At 42.4% G+C, this 17,149-nt stretch overlaps 1 protein-coding gene across 5 annotated transcripts in view; it reads right to left on the bottom strand.

Annotated features, from left to right (window-relative positions):
- The window catches only part of LOC125900837 (neuronal PAS domain-containing protein 3), a 489,872-nt gene that overhangs the window by 11,114 nt on the left and 461,609 nt on the right, over positions 1-17,149 (bottom strand). For all 5 annotated transcript variants that reach the window (XM_049596087.1, XM_049596089.1, XM_049596091.1 and 2 more), the window contains 2 exons: positions 3,794-3,941; positions 1,593-1,708 (listed from right to left, as the gene is read on the bottom strand). In XM_049596087.1, coding sequence (XP_049452044.1) covers positions 1,593-1,708; positions 3,794-3,941 — 264 coding nt within the window. The remainder of the gene's footprint in view (positions 1-1,592; positions 1,709-3,793; positions 3,942-17,149) is intronic.

The following is a 17,149-nucleotide window of genomic DNA, read 5'->3' as shown; positions in this document are numbered from 1 at the left end:
AACAATGCTGGCCTCGAGTGGAAAATAAAATATGCGTGTCTGTTACATGGCGGCTGATCTCATCCTCTGCTTGAAGGGTAGGAGATCCCAAATCTCTATTTTCCCAATTTGCTGACATTTTCAGCCGGTGTCTTCTTCTTTGAGTTAGCTGCTAACTGCTAACAGCTACTTTTAAAATCCTCAGCACTGGGTTGCACCCGTAACATGTTGTCAAAACATCACACCCATGCTGCCCATGATACGTCCTGCCAGGTGTCTCATTTATACAGACAGTAGTTCTGCACTGTTATTACTTCCTGTGGTGGCTTGAAGGCGGGACAACTCTGCCCCCTCATTGGGTGATCGTACCTTATATATAGCAAGGCAAGGAGGCATAACGCCGTGGTATTCCTGCCTTGAACAGGCAACGTAAAAGGGGCTAAAGAGCAAAGCCAAAGCCCATATAACAGTTGCGGGACGTGTGGATCAAAATTTAGCAATGAATAGATTTTTTCATAATTTTTTTTTTTTTTTAACAAATTGTGCTTTTAAAAAGTGATGGGGGACAAAGTGTCAGGGACATGTCCCCAGAATCCCCAGTGTGAATGACACCTATGTCAATCAAATATGAAAATTAGAAAGTCAAGTTAAATGATCAGACCCAAAACAAAGGAAAAGGAGTTCTCTGAGGCAACAACAGGGATCAATGATTGGTTGTTACACATTCACAGCTCATTCACGCTTCTGTTTGGCTGCTGATTGGTCGACTGTACGTGCTGCTGCTCTCCTCCAAACACAGTCAGTCCAGAGAGGTACAACCACATGAGAGCACATTCACTGAGAAATGGCAACTCTCTTCAACAGACAAGAGTTAAGGTCTGCCCAGGAAGTCACCTGATTTGTCACTGGGCACCATTTTGAAAAAGTCACTAAAGGGGTCTTTTAAAAGTCGCCAAACGTGGGGAGAAAGTTGGCATCACGTCCTTCTGTGGGCTTCACAGACAGCATGTACCGGTGTTCTGCTGCGAAGTGTCGCCACTTGTGTTGTTGAGGTGCATTATCTGGATGCTCTTCTGTGGTGCTTTGTGGCCTTGTTGTGCAGTTGTGTGAAGTTTGGAGGTGTTTGGTGGCGCTCTGTAGAGTTATGTTGCGTTTTATGTCATTTTATGGCGGTGTTGCAGCGCTGCCAGTGAGTCCCTGCAGCTGTTGGCGTTCATCACCACCCAGCCTGGCACACACGGCACACTGGCACCAACTGATAAAGCGTCTTTGGCTTTCTCCTTTTCTCTCTGCTGGTTATTACACTGGTAACACTTGAAGAAGTGCTTGTAAGGAATCATACAGGTTTTATAAGCATGTTGTGGGTGAGAGAAATCTGATTATTATATAAAAACACTGAAAACAATGACGTAATATTCTGGTTGTGATCCATAATTCCCCTGTTCTGCCTCAAACAGATCAGTTCTCTTCCCTTTTTTCTCCATCTTTCTTTCTTTCCATGCTTCTGATCGTCTCCCCTCCACCCTTTGTTTCTCTGAACATTTATTTCTCAGTGATATTTAACTGCTTTTCACTCGCTCCTTTGTCCCTTACGTCTTTCCTTTCCCACCTACCAGAGTTTTCTTTGGACTCAGAGTCAGAGTCTGAGGTTTCAGATGACTCAGAGGTTTTCTCAGGCAGGTTGGGCAGCTGGGCGATGTCCATGGGCGTGTCTTTATACTCTGGATTACTGTGAAGAAACACAGAGAGATGGTTTTGCTTCAGTCAGTGACAACATTTACATTTTATTTATTTCTACCATTTATCGTTTGATAAAAATTGGTATTCATAATACAGTAGCTCATATTGTAAATATATCATAAAGTATCATTCCACACTGGTAGTTACATTTTTTATTTAATAACAACACAATAGATGTGAACACTATCTTCTTAATTCAGCTTTTTACCTAAAACAAAATGGTCAGAGACAAATTCCAACTTTACTATTTTATCTAACATATAAATATATTGTTCAGTCACTGTGAACAGTAATTTATAATTCAATTAAAAAGCATAAAAGTTCTAAAATATTTTTTGAACCTATTAGAGTTTGACTGAAATTCTTTAGATGAACGTCTTTATTTCCGTTTTTTTCTTCTTCTTTTTCTTCGTCTTGGTCTTTTCTTTCACATATTAAATTAGCTGCAGTGAATGTAAACAACTGCAATAACCTCATATTTAATGTGCATTTGTGTAATTTTATAACAAAATTCCAATTTTATACATTAATCTAACTCATTAATTGTGGTGCACCTCAAGGTTCTATCTTAGGTCCCATTTTATTTGCTCTGTATTTTCTCCCTTTAGGACATTATCTTCCATGAGCACACAGTCGCCTTTCACTGTTATGCAGATGACACACAAATTTACCTTCCATTAAATCCAGGAGATTCTAACTCCATCACATCCTTCCAAAATTGCCTCCAGGATGAATAATTCTTGACTTAAGTTATTGTTCTTGGTCCCACCAGCACCACAGGGAGCATAGCCAGACAGTTAGAGCCATCATCATTAAATGTTCACACCCATGCCAGGAATGATTTTGACTTTGCACAGAAATTTGATAAACAGATAGACTCTGTGATGAAAGGCTGTTATTTCCAGCTACATAACATTTCAAACCGTGAGTCCATCTTCTCTCAATGAAATAAAGACTGTTACGTCCTCTTAAATCCCCTCCTACTTGCAGTGAATGTAAAAAAAACCCCTGCAATTATGTTATAATTAATATACATTTGTGTAATTTTGTGATAAAACTCCAGTGTCTTAATGTAACTTAACTGTGGTGCACCTCAAGGTTTTATCTTAGGGCCCATTTCATTTGAATGGGCCCAGAAGACTGTAACTCAAGACTCTAATACTGCAACTCAGTCCCTGGGTGTTGGCCAGTCATCTTTGTCTCACCTGCAGCTGGTGCAGAGCGCTGCAGGTGAGACAAAGACTCCTTACTGGTACCAGAAAAAGATATAGCATTACACTGATGGTGGCAGTCCTGCACTGACTACCTATGTTGTACAGGATTGATTTTAAGTTTTTTTGGTTTTGGCCTGGCACCCCTGTATACATTGCTGAACGTCTCTGCCCTTACTCCACTTCTAGGCCTCTTAGATCTTCAGGACAACGTCTTATAACCGTCCCAGGACTGAGGTTAGTGGTTAAGACACATCGTGCCTTTGGAGCAGCTGCTCCAAAGCTCTGGAATAACTTTCTGCTTTCAGTGAAATGTTCTCCTTCTAATGACACTTTTAAAACAAATTTTGGGACGTACGTGTTTTCAGTGACTTTGAGTTGCTTTTAGTGGTTTTAATTTTAGTATTTTGTCATCTTTTATTACTGGAGATTTACAGTTTTATTCTGTTTTAGATTTGTGTTGCACTGTGATTTCTACTGCCATTTATTGTTGTTATTGTTATTTAAATTCTAACTGCTATTTTTGTGCCATTTACTTTAACTTTTACAGTACTTCGGTCAACTCTGGTTGGTTTTAAATGTGCTATATAAATAAATAAACTTGACTTGATAATTGGTTAGATATGTTTCTAGTGGACTGAAAAAGCAATTGATTATATTATTCTGGTAGGCTACCTAAAGTTCAATTTGTATTTGTCATATTAATAATTTATATCATAAAAATATCGATACTTGGCACTGTGTGATGATATTACCACACAAAAATAACTGCAATACTATGGTGTTTCTTTGCCCACTCCTAATTGGTGTGTAGATGTAGGGAAACTGAGACTATCGTCGCCATAACATATCGACCCTCTGACCTGAGGACATAGTTGACCCAGATGACGTTCTTCTCGTTGGCGTTCTTGGCGTTGATGGAGATGGTAGCGCTGGACTGGATCCAGATGTAACCGCCGTTCTTCTGGATCCACCGGTAATACTTCGTCACACACTGACCCTTATTCATCACTGAGAGAAAGACAGACAGAGAGAGGAGGTTTGTTATGTCATGGTGGATTTTGTTTGATATTCTGGATGTTTCAGACTGTTGGACGTCACACTGACCGAGCAGCTTGTTCATCACACGATGGAGAAAAGACGTCGAGTTGGAGAGAGAAAGTGGGTGAGAGAGGCAGTCATCAGATGTCATGTGACAGCTGGCTGAGAGCTGCTCTGCTGCTGCCGTCATTAATCAGACCAACACACACTGCCAGCCTCCCTGTGTGTCTGTGTGTGTGTTTATAGGTGTGTGTCACTGTCTGTTCATGTCTTTGTGTGTCTCTGATTGGCCTGAGACAATACACCCACGCCATTACATGATATGTGTCCCCATATGCACTTCATCGTACAATATTTTCATGATATGTTTGGCTACTTCGTGCTAACATGTTGACGTTAGCATGCCTGATGAAGAGGACCAGTGTTAGTTTGTGTTCAGACAGAGTAAAGTAAAACTTTGCCTCATGTCATTTGCTCGTTTGACAAACATCCAACTGTACAGACATCAGCCTCAGTGTCTCTGAAATTTTTCATGTCGTCTCTGCACACTCATCACGTAGACGCTAAAGAATCAATGGATTACTTATTGTGCCTACTGGGCCCAGGCCCAGGGCCCCCCTGAACTTCATCTGCACGATGTCACTCAGACTATTGTAACATGTTCTGACCAGGAAAAGACTCAAAATGACCATGATGCAAAGAGAGAGAGATGCAAAGAAACTGCAAAGAGACACAAATCAACCAAAAATACTCAGTGACTAAAAAAATGTGCAAAACAACAACAAACTAGAATTTCAAGGTGGACATCCAAAATTAGTCACCAATTCAGTCTCTGACCAAATGTCTCCCCTTCTGTTCCTGAGATATGAAGCTGAGTAATGGACAAAAAAGCATTTTATGCAGAACATGATGATGTCACGGTGAAGTTGACCTTTGACCTTTTGGATATAAAAGGTCATCACTTCATTATTTTATCCTGTTAGACTTTTGTGTGAAGTTCTGTCATAATTATTGTATGAATTCCTGAATTGTTGCCAAAAGGATGCTTTGTGAGGTCACAGTGACCTTGATCCAGATTTGAATCAGTTCATTGCTGACCCCGAGTGAACGTTTGTGCCAAATTTGAAGAAGTGACCTAAACTTGTTGCGGTATTGTGTTCACAAGAATGAGATGAATGCAAGGTCACAGTCACCTTGACCTTTGACTACCAAATTGTAATAAGTTCATTGTTTACTCCAAGTGAACGTTTGTGCCAGATTTGAAGAAATTCGCTCCAGGCAGAAGATGAGCCAGACAAGGTCACACTGACCTTGACCTTTGACCTATAATCACCAAAATCTTATCAGTGCATTGTTGATTCAGAATTGACCTTTGTGCCAAATTTAAAGAAATTTCCAACAGCTTTCTTGAGATATTGCGTTCAAAAGAATGGGAAAGACGGACAACCTGACAGCATAACGCCTCTGGCCACGGCGGTCACTGGTGCGGAGGCATAAAAAGAGACAAAACCAAAAAGTCGTGTGTGTCTTGCTCCTTTGTGGGAAAGATGGTGGGGCCTGTATTTGTCCCCAGAGGTCCATTGTCTAAAAATCTGCACAAGGGATAAAGACAACAGAATTCCATGATTTTTCCAAAACTTTCAAGGATTTTAGTAATTCTGTGACTTTTCCAGGCCTGGAAAGCAAGACTGTGTTATTCAATATTGAATATTTAAGGTTTCCATACTTTCCTGTTTTCCTTCTTTATTCATTATTTCCTCATCCAACACCAATAAAACTTTAGATACAAGTTTTTAATCAGTCAACAAATTACTACCAACATCTTCCAAACAGATTTATTTTGCACACATGACAACACTAATATCTGCTCTCCATCAGAGTATGGAGAACATTTACCGTCTGTGCATTGTGTTTCTGCTTATCGTCCTCTGGTAAAGGAAGATTCCAACACACACACACACACACACACACACCTGGAAGAGCTGCAGTACCTGCTGCTCTCCACCAGATAGCGCTGTGTCACTGTGACAGCACCTTGCGGCCTCAGGAGGTGGCAACCCCCCGCCTGCCCCCCCTCCCCTCTCCAGCCCCCACCCGCTGCTCCGCCCTGCGACGGTACGCAGGCAATAAATTTGGCTAAATTAACCACTAAATGGTTATCTCAAGCAATATGTATTGGCATTAATCAGGAGCCGCTCAAACAGAAACAGTCAGAGACCAGAAGCGAGGGCCACTAAATTCATATCCCTCTCCTCCATTTAATTACGGACACAAATAGGTTTTTCCACGACAGAGAAGAAAGAGAGAGAAAGTAGAGAGGGTGATTTATATAAAAAGAAGGCCAGTAATTAAAAACTATTAGAAACTAATAGCATTGTTTAAGACGACATCCCCAGGGCTGCTGTAATTGACTTTGGTCGGGCGGCCGGCGCTCATTCCTTCTCTATTTGTCTATTCATAGAGAGGGGGAGAGAGATGGAGGGGAAAATAACTTGTTTGCATGTTAAGGCAGAGATGGTGAGATCACGTCACCTTGAATGTGACCTTGCTTTGTTTGTACGGCAGAGTAAATAACGACACAATGAATGCGCACACACACACACACACACACACACACACACACACTGCTGCCTGTTCAGATGACTTCAGGTCCTCAGAGAGCAGCTCAGTGTATCAGCATGTCCAATGGAAGAGGACACACACACACACACACACACACACACACACACACACACTCATACAAGGCTTTATAACGCCAGCAGACAGCTCACTGTGCTGTGCTGTAATACACACTGTCTCACACATGAAACCATACTGTCTGGTCTGATTTGCATTTACAAAATATACAAATTACATTTATCTGTGTTGTGAAGACAAATTGGACAAACTTAGAGATGAGCAGTGATGTGTTTTATAAAGTAATGCAAATTTTGCAAGTGATGGAGATGTGACATTGGGGAACTTTTGTACCGTGTATCAACCCAACTGGATTTGATCGAGATCGCACTCTTAGGTCAAGTCCTGAGACTTTCGGTGGAACCAGACACTTCAGTCAAAATCTGAGACTTTCAGCGAGACCTGAGACTTGAGAACAGAGACTTTAATAGAGACCCAAGATTTTAGGTGAGACCGGAGACTTAAGTCAGGCAGGAGACTTTTGGGAAGACCAATGACTGTCATCAAGACCAGAGACTTCAGTAGAGAGATTGGAGACATCGGCGTGACCAGAGACTTTCGTCAAGCTTGCAGAATTTTGGTGAGACTAGAGACTTTAGGTCAGACCGTGGAGGTCTTAAGGTGACTGGAAGAGATTGGTTAGACTAGTTGAGACTGAGACTTTAGGCTGAGACTGGAGACTTGAGAACAGAGACTTCAGTGGGCAAGATGAGACACTTCAGGTGAGACCGGAGACTTTAGAACAGACCAGAGACTTCAGTAGAGACCAGAGACTTCAGTCGAAACTGGAGACTTTAGTCGAGACCAGAGACTTTCAACAAGACAAGAGACTTTAGTCGAGACCAGAGACTTTCAACAAGACAAGAGACTTTAGTCGAGACCGGAAACTTAAGTCGAAACTGGAGACTTTAGCTGAGACCAGAGATTTTAGTAGAGACCAGGGACTAGCTGAGACCAGAGGCTTTAGTAGAGACCAGAGACTTCAGTTGAAACTGGAGACTTTAGTCGAGACCAGAGACTTTCAACAAGACAAGAGACTTTAGTCGAGACCGGAAACTTAAGTCTAGACTGGAGACTTTAGCTGAGACCAGAGATTTTAGTAGAGACAAGAGACTAGCTCAGACCAGAGACTTTGGTAGAGACCAGAGACTCTAGTAGAAAACAGAGACTTTAGTAGAGACCACAGATGTTAGTTGAGATTGGAGACTATCGGCGAGACTGAAGACTTTCAGTGAGTTCGCAGAATTTTGGCAAGATGAGACACTTCAGGTGAGACCAGAGACTTCAGTCGAAACTGGAGACTTTAGCTGAGACCAGAGATTTTAGTAGAGACCAGGGACTAGCTGAGACCAGAGGCTTTAGTAGAGACCAGAGACTTCAGTCGAAACTGGAGACTTTAGTCGAGACCAGAGATTTTAGTAGAGACCAGGGACTAGCTGAGACCAGAGGCTTTAGTAGAGACCAGAGACTTCAGTCGAAACTGGAGACTTTAGTCGAGACCAGAGACTTTCAACAAGACAAGAGACTTTAGTCGAGACCGGAAACTTAAGTCTAGACTGGAGACTTTAGCTGAGACCAGAGATTTTAGTAGAGACAAGAGACTAGCTCAGACCAGAGACTTTGGTAGAGACCAGAGACTCTAGTAGAAAACAGAGACTTTAGTAGAGACCACAGATGTTAGTTGAGATTGGAGACTATCGGCGAGACTGAAGACTTTCAGTGAGTTTGCAGAATTATGACGGGATGAGAGACTTCAGGTGAGATCGGAGACTTTAGAACAGACCAAAGTCTTTTGAGGAGACCAGAGACTTTAGTTGAATCTGGAGACTTTATTAGAGACCAGAGACTAGCTGAGACCAGAGACTTTAATAGAAAACAGAGACTTTAGTAGAGACCAGAGACTAGCTGAGACCAGAGACTTTAATAGAAAACAGAGACTTTAGTAGAGACCAGAGATGTTAGTTGAGATTGGAGACTATCGGCGAGACTGAAGACTTTCAGTGAGTTCGCAGAATTTTGGCAAGATGAGACACTTCAGGTGAGACCGGAGACTTTAGAACAGACCAGAGACTTCAGTAGAGACCAGAGACTTCAGTCGAAACTGGAGACTTTAGTCGAGACCAGAGACTTTCAACAAGACCAGAGACTTTAGTCAAGACTGGAAACTTCAGTCTAGACTGGAGACTTTAGCTGAGACCAGAGACTTTAGTTGAATCTGAAGACTTTGAGACTGGCAATAGTAACAGGTCCATGATAATAAAAAAATGACTCAAGACCAGACTCAGTCTTGCCTCAGTCCATCTGTCCATCCTCCCTTTTCGTCTCTTCCTCTGTCCTCCCCCCTCTGTGTCTTGCAGGTGAGGTTTCTGTGTTTAACCCTCTTCTCATACTCCTCCATTAAATCACCCGCTCTCTGATCGTCCACTAATGAAGGAGAGGAGAGGAAGGGAGAGAAAGAGGGAGAGTGTGTGCTGGAGGCTCGCCTGAGGCTGCAGGGGAGAGACCGATAGATTAAAGGAGTCCTATTCCCTTTTAAAGCCTCTCCACCTCACTTTTTTCTCTTCATTTCCTCCGTCGCTCTCTTTCTCTTTCACTCAATGTCACACTTTGCGCCGTTGTCTTTCCCTCTGTGTTTACCTCTCTCCTCTTCTCACCTTCCTTTTTTCACTCCATCTTCCTCCCCTTTACACCCATGCTCTCGCTCCCTTTCCTCCTCTTTAATCTGCTGGATTTCCTCTTTAGTCTCATCTACCTTTCAGATTACCTTTACCCCATTTACCCTGAGTGTGTGTGTGTGTGTGTGTGTGTGTGTGTGTGTGTGTGTGACATTAACGTGGAGGTAATTTACGGCTGTGAAATTGTGTTATGAAAACGTCCTTCCTGTCTGACAGGAGATGGAGGCATGAAGACCTTCTTGTTATTTGAGAAATAAAAAGTAAATCCCTGCTCTGTCGCCCTCTGATGGCCCACTGAGGAACAAAAAAGATTTTTGTTTTCCTACAAGATATTAGTGATGTACTACTCAATTTAATTACCTGGATATTGACAGCCTGAGTCTTCTCAATATCTTACTTCCTGCATTGTGTCCGGACCTGTCAACCAACATCACACACTTCATGTCAAAGGACACATGAGGGATGACTTCAAAGGACCACGTCCAAAGATGGTGCCCCATGGCGCCTCCACTGAATATTCACAGGGAGCATGTGCCAAAAGTTTCCCAGGCTTCTTCAGGCTGCAGGCACATTTTTGGAGCACATAGAAGCACAAGAATCTTTGTCTGGCTGAGCAAAGCCCCCAGGAACAGCGTCGCACTTTGAAGCCAGAAAGACGCAGTGGCCAAACCGTGAATTTTAAACTTGTGGGTTCTTTATGAGATGCCATTGGACCCAAAAAGACTTACACTGTGAAAGAGATATTGTAAATCCTTAAAGTTGGAGGAGCCATTAATAGCTGAATCCAGAGTTATTTCCTGTCATTAATCATGTGAAAGAGCCTGAGACTGAGCACTTGAGAGGTGTAGTAAAAGGAAACACAAGGCACTTGCTCTTTGGATCCACAGATGCCGAAGATCCAGGTAATGTTATACCCAAATATTCAACTTTTTTGCCCCAATGAGGAGCTTCCATAGAATTAAAAGGGGCAGCGCCTTCTCCGAGGTATCCAGTTGGTTTTTACATCCATGGTCTGAGCTGATTTTCTGGAGATTTCCTGCACAGAAATAACTCACCAACATGACTTTTTCATTTTTTTTATTGGACCTATTGGAACTCTGACCATAGAGAGTCATGTCAGAGTGTTTGTGACGATTACACAAATTTTAAAACATCAGGGAACTGCCTCACACAGTCTTTAGCAGCAATTTTCATTGGTAAATGTGAGACACATTTGGGTCACACACAGAGATAGTGAGTTTGGCAACATTGTGCAGGGGACTGCTATGATTGGTGAAACTCACAAGCAAATACGATGATTTGTTGACGAATTTGTGGAAAAGTTGCGGTAACAGGATGAAACTGAAAGGTCAAAATTGCAGAATTCACAGGGATTGGTTGAATTGTTGTTTTCGTGACTGCAACATCCTGGAGGGGGGGACTTAAGCAGGATTTATACTTCTGGATCAAATCGATGGGCATAGGCATTGCTTAAGCACATACCCTACACCTCTTCACCACCTCTTCAGAAATGTAACTACATGTTTCGGTGATGTAGATTACAAACAATAAATTGTGAAGACAATAAAGCCTCAACACAGTGACATTTTATGTCTTGTGTGTGATTTATCCTGGCTTCATATGAGCAGAGGAAATCTCTGCTAACTGCTAGGCTAATTGTGACAATGTAAAATGCCATAGGCTCATGCTAATAATGTTGACGTGTTTTCATTGTGGAGAAAAATATGTCCAGAATAAGACAATTTGTTGTTGAACCTTGTGAGTTGTGATTGAGCCAAATTATTTAACATTTCTTTTGTTAAATGTCGCTGTTGTTCTTGGCTTCATATGAGTAGAGGAACTCTCTGCTAGTCGCTAGGCTAATTTATACAATGTAAAACACCATAGGCTTGTGCTAATAATATTAGCATGTTGTATTTGTGGGGAAAACGTATAGTACAAGACAAGTGTTTGTCTATCAATATTGTGAGTTATAATGAAACCAATTTCTGCACTCATCTTTGAAACTGTCAGCATGTGTTATATGTATTTTGAATCAACCAAACTTTATAGCACTTCACAGAACCCACACCGCCGACTAGTGTTTTGGAGGTGTAACTGCAGAGTGACACAGACACACCACCGCACACATATAAATACTCACAATGGCGTAGGCCACATGTGTAGAGCCGATGCACGACTATAAATCTCCCTTTGTACTGTAACAAACCAATCAGAGGCAGTGGAGTAGCTTGTTAGCATGAGTGCTAGCTCAGCTATTCCTGTTGATCACATGACCGTGGTCTCACATAGTGTAGTGGTTCCTTGAGAGTCTCCTCTAGCAGCAATGACGCTGCTGTATGGTCTATATTTATTTTTCCCTGCAGAAGAAGAAGTTGTCTTTCACTTTAATTTTGATGGACAGCTTGAGATAACAGGAAGAGGCGGAGTTAGGTGATTTTTTTTAGAAACTTTACGCCTGCTTAGATTTGATTACAACGTGAGTCAGGACACCTCCAGATGTGAAATTATTTTGTACTTATCTACATTAACACTCTTCGTTTTCTTCCTTAACTGTAGAGAAGTCATGGAAAAGGCAGCAGGTGACGTTTCGGTGACTTTGTTTCATACACTGTGTGTGTGTGTGTGTGTGTGTGTGTGTCATGTCATTGAGGTTGTCCATGTTTCTCACTCATCCCGACAGGCTTATTTTTGTGTGTGTTTTACAAACGTACTTGTGTGCATAGCTTCATAGGTGTGTGTGTTTTGTCTGCCTTTCAGTGTGTGTGTGTGTGTGTGTGTGTGTGTATTCATTAAAGGCGGTGTTAGTCCAGAGAGACGAGCTCTGCTAAAACGCCTGCAGGCTTTAAATCCACCGAGCTTTCACTTCTGTGCTCGTCTCTCGCTCCGTCTCACTCTCTTTCATTTCCCATTGCATTTGAATGTCTCTCGGTTGTGTCTGTCTCCCAAACATCCTGTCTGTCTCTGTTCTGTCGTCTCCTCCGTTGGTAATTCTCAGTCTTTTCCTCTCTCTGTATGTCCAAATGTCTCTCTCCTTAAAACAAAACATTATTTTTATCACGTTTCTCTCCTCGTCTCTCAGAAAAACTAGATATCTCTTTTTGTTATTAAGATGGTTTCCCCCGTGTCGTCCTTCGACGCCCTGAGAACCAGAGCGGAAAATCTCCTCTTTCCAAAGAGACGAGTGTTTTCTCTTCTGTCATGTTTTCTCATTTCCCTATGTTCTTGCTTTTATTGTTAAAAGACAATTAATATTTTTCTCTCTCTGATAATCAACTCTTTTCTGGAGAATAAACTCTCTTTTTCATTCAAATTTGACGTCCACACTGTTTGGCAACTTCGGAGTCAGTCAGAAACAGATTTGTGGAAAAGTTACCTGTTAAAAACAAACTACTTTTCAGAAAAATAAAAACCTGTTTTTGTTTGTTAGATAGATGAGACTTAATTCTATAAGTCCACAATTTGCAAATGATTTCCCAATAATGACAGTCAGTCAGTCACTGGAAAGTAACTAAGAATATTTAAGCCCTGTTTCCACCAAACAGTTCAGTTCACTTCTTCAGTTTCCACAGTGAAAAGTTGTGGATGGTCCCAACAGAAGCGTTCCACACCGTCCCCATGTTTGGTCCCCCCTCTGTTGGGGTACCTAGCACACAGATCTGGTACTAAAAGGTGGAGCTGTGAACACTGCAGTCTGATTGGTCAGTAGAGGACGGTCACTAACTTCTAGCCTCGTGTCACCAGGCTCTTCACGTACGTGGAAGAGCCTGGTTTCCATTCACTCTGAATTTTGTCTGGATTCTGGTTTCGGTCTAGAGAGCGGATCCGGAATTCACCAAATTCACCAAAGTAAAAGTGTTCACCAAAGTAAACTTTAAATTCTGGCGCACCATCGATTTACAATAAAAGAAAAAGGTTAACTTAATGGCTTGGGGCTTTTCTTGTAAATTATATTCTTTAAATTAAAAAGTTTCACAGCATTTTTATGCGCTTGGTGCTCTTATTTTGACGAAAAGGCGCATCCATCGAATTCCGGATCCTGTCTCTCTCGCCCTCGTTCCGGTTCAAAACGGCCACTAAACGGCCCCAGACTACTAACTTCATTCACTGGGCCGACTGCCGGCAACTTTTAAGGTGGAACGTTAACTTGTAATGTTACTCAATGCATGAGTTGATGACGTGAATCCATCAGCACACCTTAAATTTCACTGTGACAACTTTGACCATCACTTTAGTTTTTATATGACACACACTTTTAGTAATGACTTTAAAAATATAGATTCATTTGGAGCGGATTATGTGAAGGTCATATATTCTAATCCTCACTTCCTGTGGGCTACAGCAACACTAAACCCCTGAGCTTGCCTGAGAAGGACTAAATGCACAAAGCTGCTATTTTGAAATATCCCATGGAGAGAGACTCTCACTGCAGCCTGTTCTATTTTGTTGTGAAAATGTGGGCGTGCAGCCTCGTTCTGTGGACGATAAACCAGGTGCAGACTTCCATCTGTGTCACCGCTGATGAGGAAATACAGCGAGTGCTGGACGGAGCAGTGAGTGACAACAACCCCGCCCACATTTAAGAGGACTGTCTGAACACACCGAGGGTCTAGGTACCATGTCTGAAGGCTTACTGCTGGTTCCAGAGGGACTGGACTGAAAGGGTTTGGTGGGAATGGCGCTTTACTCAAGTACTGTGCTGAAGTACACTTTTGAGGTACTTGTACTTTAATTTTCTGTTCATTTAGAAAGTAGAAAACATGACTAAAATGTTTTGAATTTTGTTAAATAAAACTATGAAGGATAAAAATAATTAAAAGGTGAATAAAACATTTTTGTCTCAAGATCTTGAATAGCCGTCAAAATGAACACTACTTTGAGCATCACAAGCTGAGCGCTATCTAGTTCCATGTTATTGGAGAGAAGGCAGACGTCTCTACGGCCGATATGTCCAACACTTTGTAACTTGGTGCTCGAGACAGCTGTGAGACATTCCTTTGCTTTATTGTAAAGACATAATGAGTACAGTCTGTCCTCTGCACATCTCTTTCCCCTTCATTCGCTTTTACCCTGCAGTTCATCTCCCCTCCTCGGGAACAAGATGGGATTTCTCTTTTGTCCATCTTGTCCTTCTGAGATCAACTCAAAGACGAGTATTCTTTCCTTTCCCTGTCTTCCTTTATTTCTGTAAAACCAAGAGAACCCTCTCCTTACGTCTCCGTCCTCACATATCCTCTCTGAGAAATGGGTATTTCCTGTCTTTTTTAGTCTACTGTTCTCATTCCTCCTGCCTCTTTCTTTTCCTCTTTACCTGTCTCTCCTTGAGAAAATGAGCATTCTGTCCTCTGTTCTTTCTTGTCTCTATCTGCAAATCACTCGTTCCCCTTTCTCTGCCTTTCTCTGAGAAAAGACGAATCTCTCTCTTCATCCCTTGTGCAAAGCATTTCTCTGCTTCTCCCTCTTTCTCTGCCTACAAATCACTCCTTCCTGTTCCCTCCCTTTCTTTCTGCGTGAAGAGACGAGTTCACCCTCTATCTCTCTCTTTCTCTGTCTCTCTGTTCTCGCAGTGGAAACGAGGACAGATTGACTTTGAGATCTGACCCGAGCTAAGACCGGCTGTCAGCAGGTAATGATAGAGACTTAGAGAGTGACGCCTTTTCACAGAGAGGGATCACGCCTCGTCCTCCACTTAAAAAGAAGCCTTTTAAAATTTAGATCCCTGTTGAGAGAACAGGCTATCCCTCTAAAATACACCTTGATCGATTCCCTAACTATCCGACTCCTGCAGCAGCGGGAGGACCGAGAGCAGACGTGGAAATAAATCCCACAAAAAAATCAGAGCCTGCGAGCTGCTGCTGCTCTGCAGAAACACAAAAGTGAAGAAAAAGTATTTTTCTCAGCTGAAATCTGCAGCTGTTGGACAACAGCATGAAGCCTCCTCTGAAAAAACACTTATTTGTGACAAATTTTATGTACTTGAGCCTAAATTCAGCGATCAGTCAGAGACCGAAAAGAAAACATGATGGCCTTTTTCAGGAAACCTTTGGGAACTTTTCCTGCAGTTCACCCACAGGAAGCTGTCTCTGAGTTTGGCTTCTGGGTCTCAAAATTTCATGTTCCTGAGGTGGGACTCTGTGATGGACCAGATTATTGCTGAACCCACCCAACTTTCTCAAGCACTTGCACAACTGCAAATCACAAAGTACAACCTGGTTCCTCCTCGTTGCTGTCTTGTTATATGCAAAAATTGTTTCTTTCACTGGACGAGGAAAATGACTCGACCTATGTAGAGACTCTGGAAAGCTTTGTTGCCCCTGACAAACACAGTTGCATAACTGAGGTGTAGTTTTTAGTGCTGAACCTTTCTCACTCATCAAACAACAAACCTCCGGACTGTTCTGACTATTTTACTAACCCGGTCTCACTCTGAGGTCTTCAAATATCGATGCTTGGCCACTGACTTCCAGTGTCAGACACTGACGAATAAAGCCGTCCTTTCACATTGGCATGATACACTGCTGGTTGCTGTTGTGGCTTCAGGGGGAAACACGGCGGGACAACAATGAAAGTTAAGGGGGCAGAAGTCCAAGGTGGTGATTGATGGGTGCAACAACCACCAACTTTCACCCTGGAGGCCAGCGTTTGCTTCCTGTTAGATTGTAAAGCCTGTTCTTTTTTCCTAAACCCAACCACGTGTGTGTGTTAGCTAAAATGTAACCAAGTGTGTTTGTTCTTGAAGGAAAAATACGTCAATTTGAGTTGTGCCCTCCGTCTCTTCCTCAGTTACTGCCACACATACACTGTCATTTTGTGGGAAACTCTGCATTAAGTTACCAGAGAAAAGCACACAGATTCAGAAACCGTACAAACCAAACCAACATGAAGAGAACTGGACGCTCCTTCTTGTTAAGTAAAAATATTCTCATGCACAAACTCAACAAAAACAAAATTTAGGACAAAAAGAAAATGTTTTTTTCTGCCTGTACTTGATGTCCGAACAAAACCACACCTGAAACTCATCACTGACAAAACACAAACCAGACTTGTCGCCACCCAATTAGGCGAAAAGCTCCACCACATCTGCTAAAACAGAATCATTAGACTGCTGCTCTGAAATCAGCTTCCACACAATCAGCAAACGAGTTCATGAAGCTGCCGAATTAAACCGCCCCAAAGAAAGGCAGATTTCAGAACAATCTGACGGCGAGGATGAAGAGAGAAAAAAAGACACGGAGCACCTACAGCGCCCCGTAGCCATCCATTTCTGAAAGCCCCCCTTTCAGAGAGGAAATTAATTTTGAAAGAGGAAGAATAAAACGAGCAGCCGAGGTGACCGAAGGTGCTGTATTAGACTACGCTCGACTAAAACCAAGTCATTTAAACCGCTGGCTGCCGGCTCGCCTCCCTGACCTCCCATCCTCACAGCAGACAGAGACGAATAATCTCCCTCCATATTTCACTTCCTTTTTTTCTCGTGTTTTACACATCCTAACCTCCCCCCCTCCTCGTCCTGTCTGACCCCGCCGGGCCGCCGTAGAGTCACTTCCTGATTGCCACTCTGGATGTTCAGAGCTCAGGAACTTTTGGGGAAGGTAATTGAAAAAGTTTCAGGGAGCTTCATGCTTTTCTTTTTTTCTCTGGTGAGGTGTGTGACATGTTTTAGTTTTGTCAGGTGTTATGGTAGCAGTGTCAGCGGGCAGAACTCAAGGAGATTCACAAGCAGGTACAAAGTTCTTAACTGAAATTGCTGAAAGTAGAGACACAAAACAATCGCCAGAAAAAACGTTGTGTGTTTCTGCAAACCAAGAATACCGTACAGCTGTACGT

Source organism: Epinephelus fuscoguttatus, linkage group LG14 (assembly GCF_011397635.1).
Source record: "Epinephelus fuscoguttatus linkage group LG14, E.fuscoguttatus.final_Chr_v1".
NCBI lineage: Eukaryota > Metazoa > Chordata > Actinopteri > Perciformes > Serranidae > Epinephelus > Epinephelus fuscoguttatus.
The sequence above is the reverse complement of the archived record's forward strand: the minus strand, read 5'-3'. Positions and strand labels throughout refer to the sequence as shown.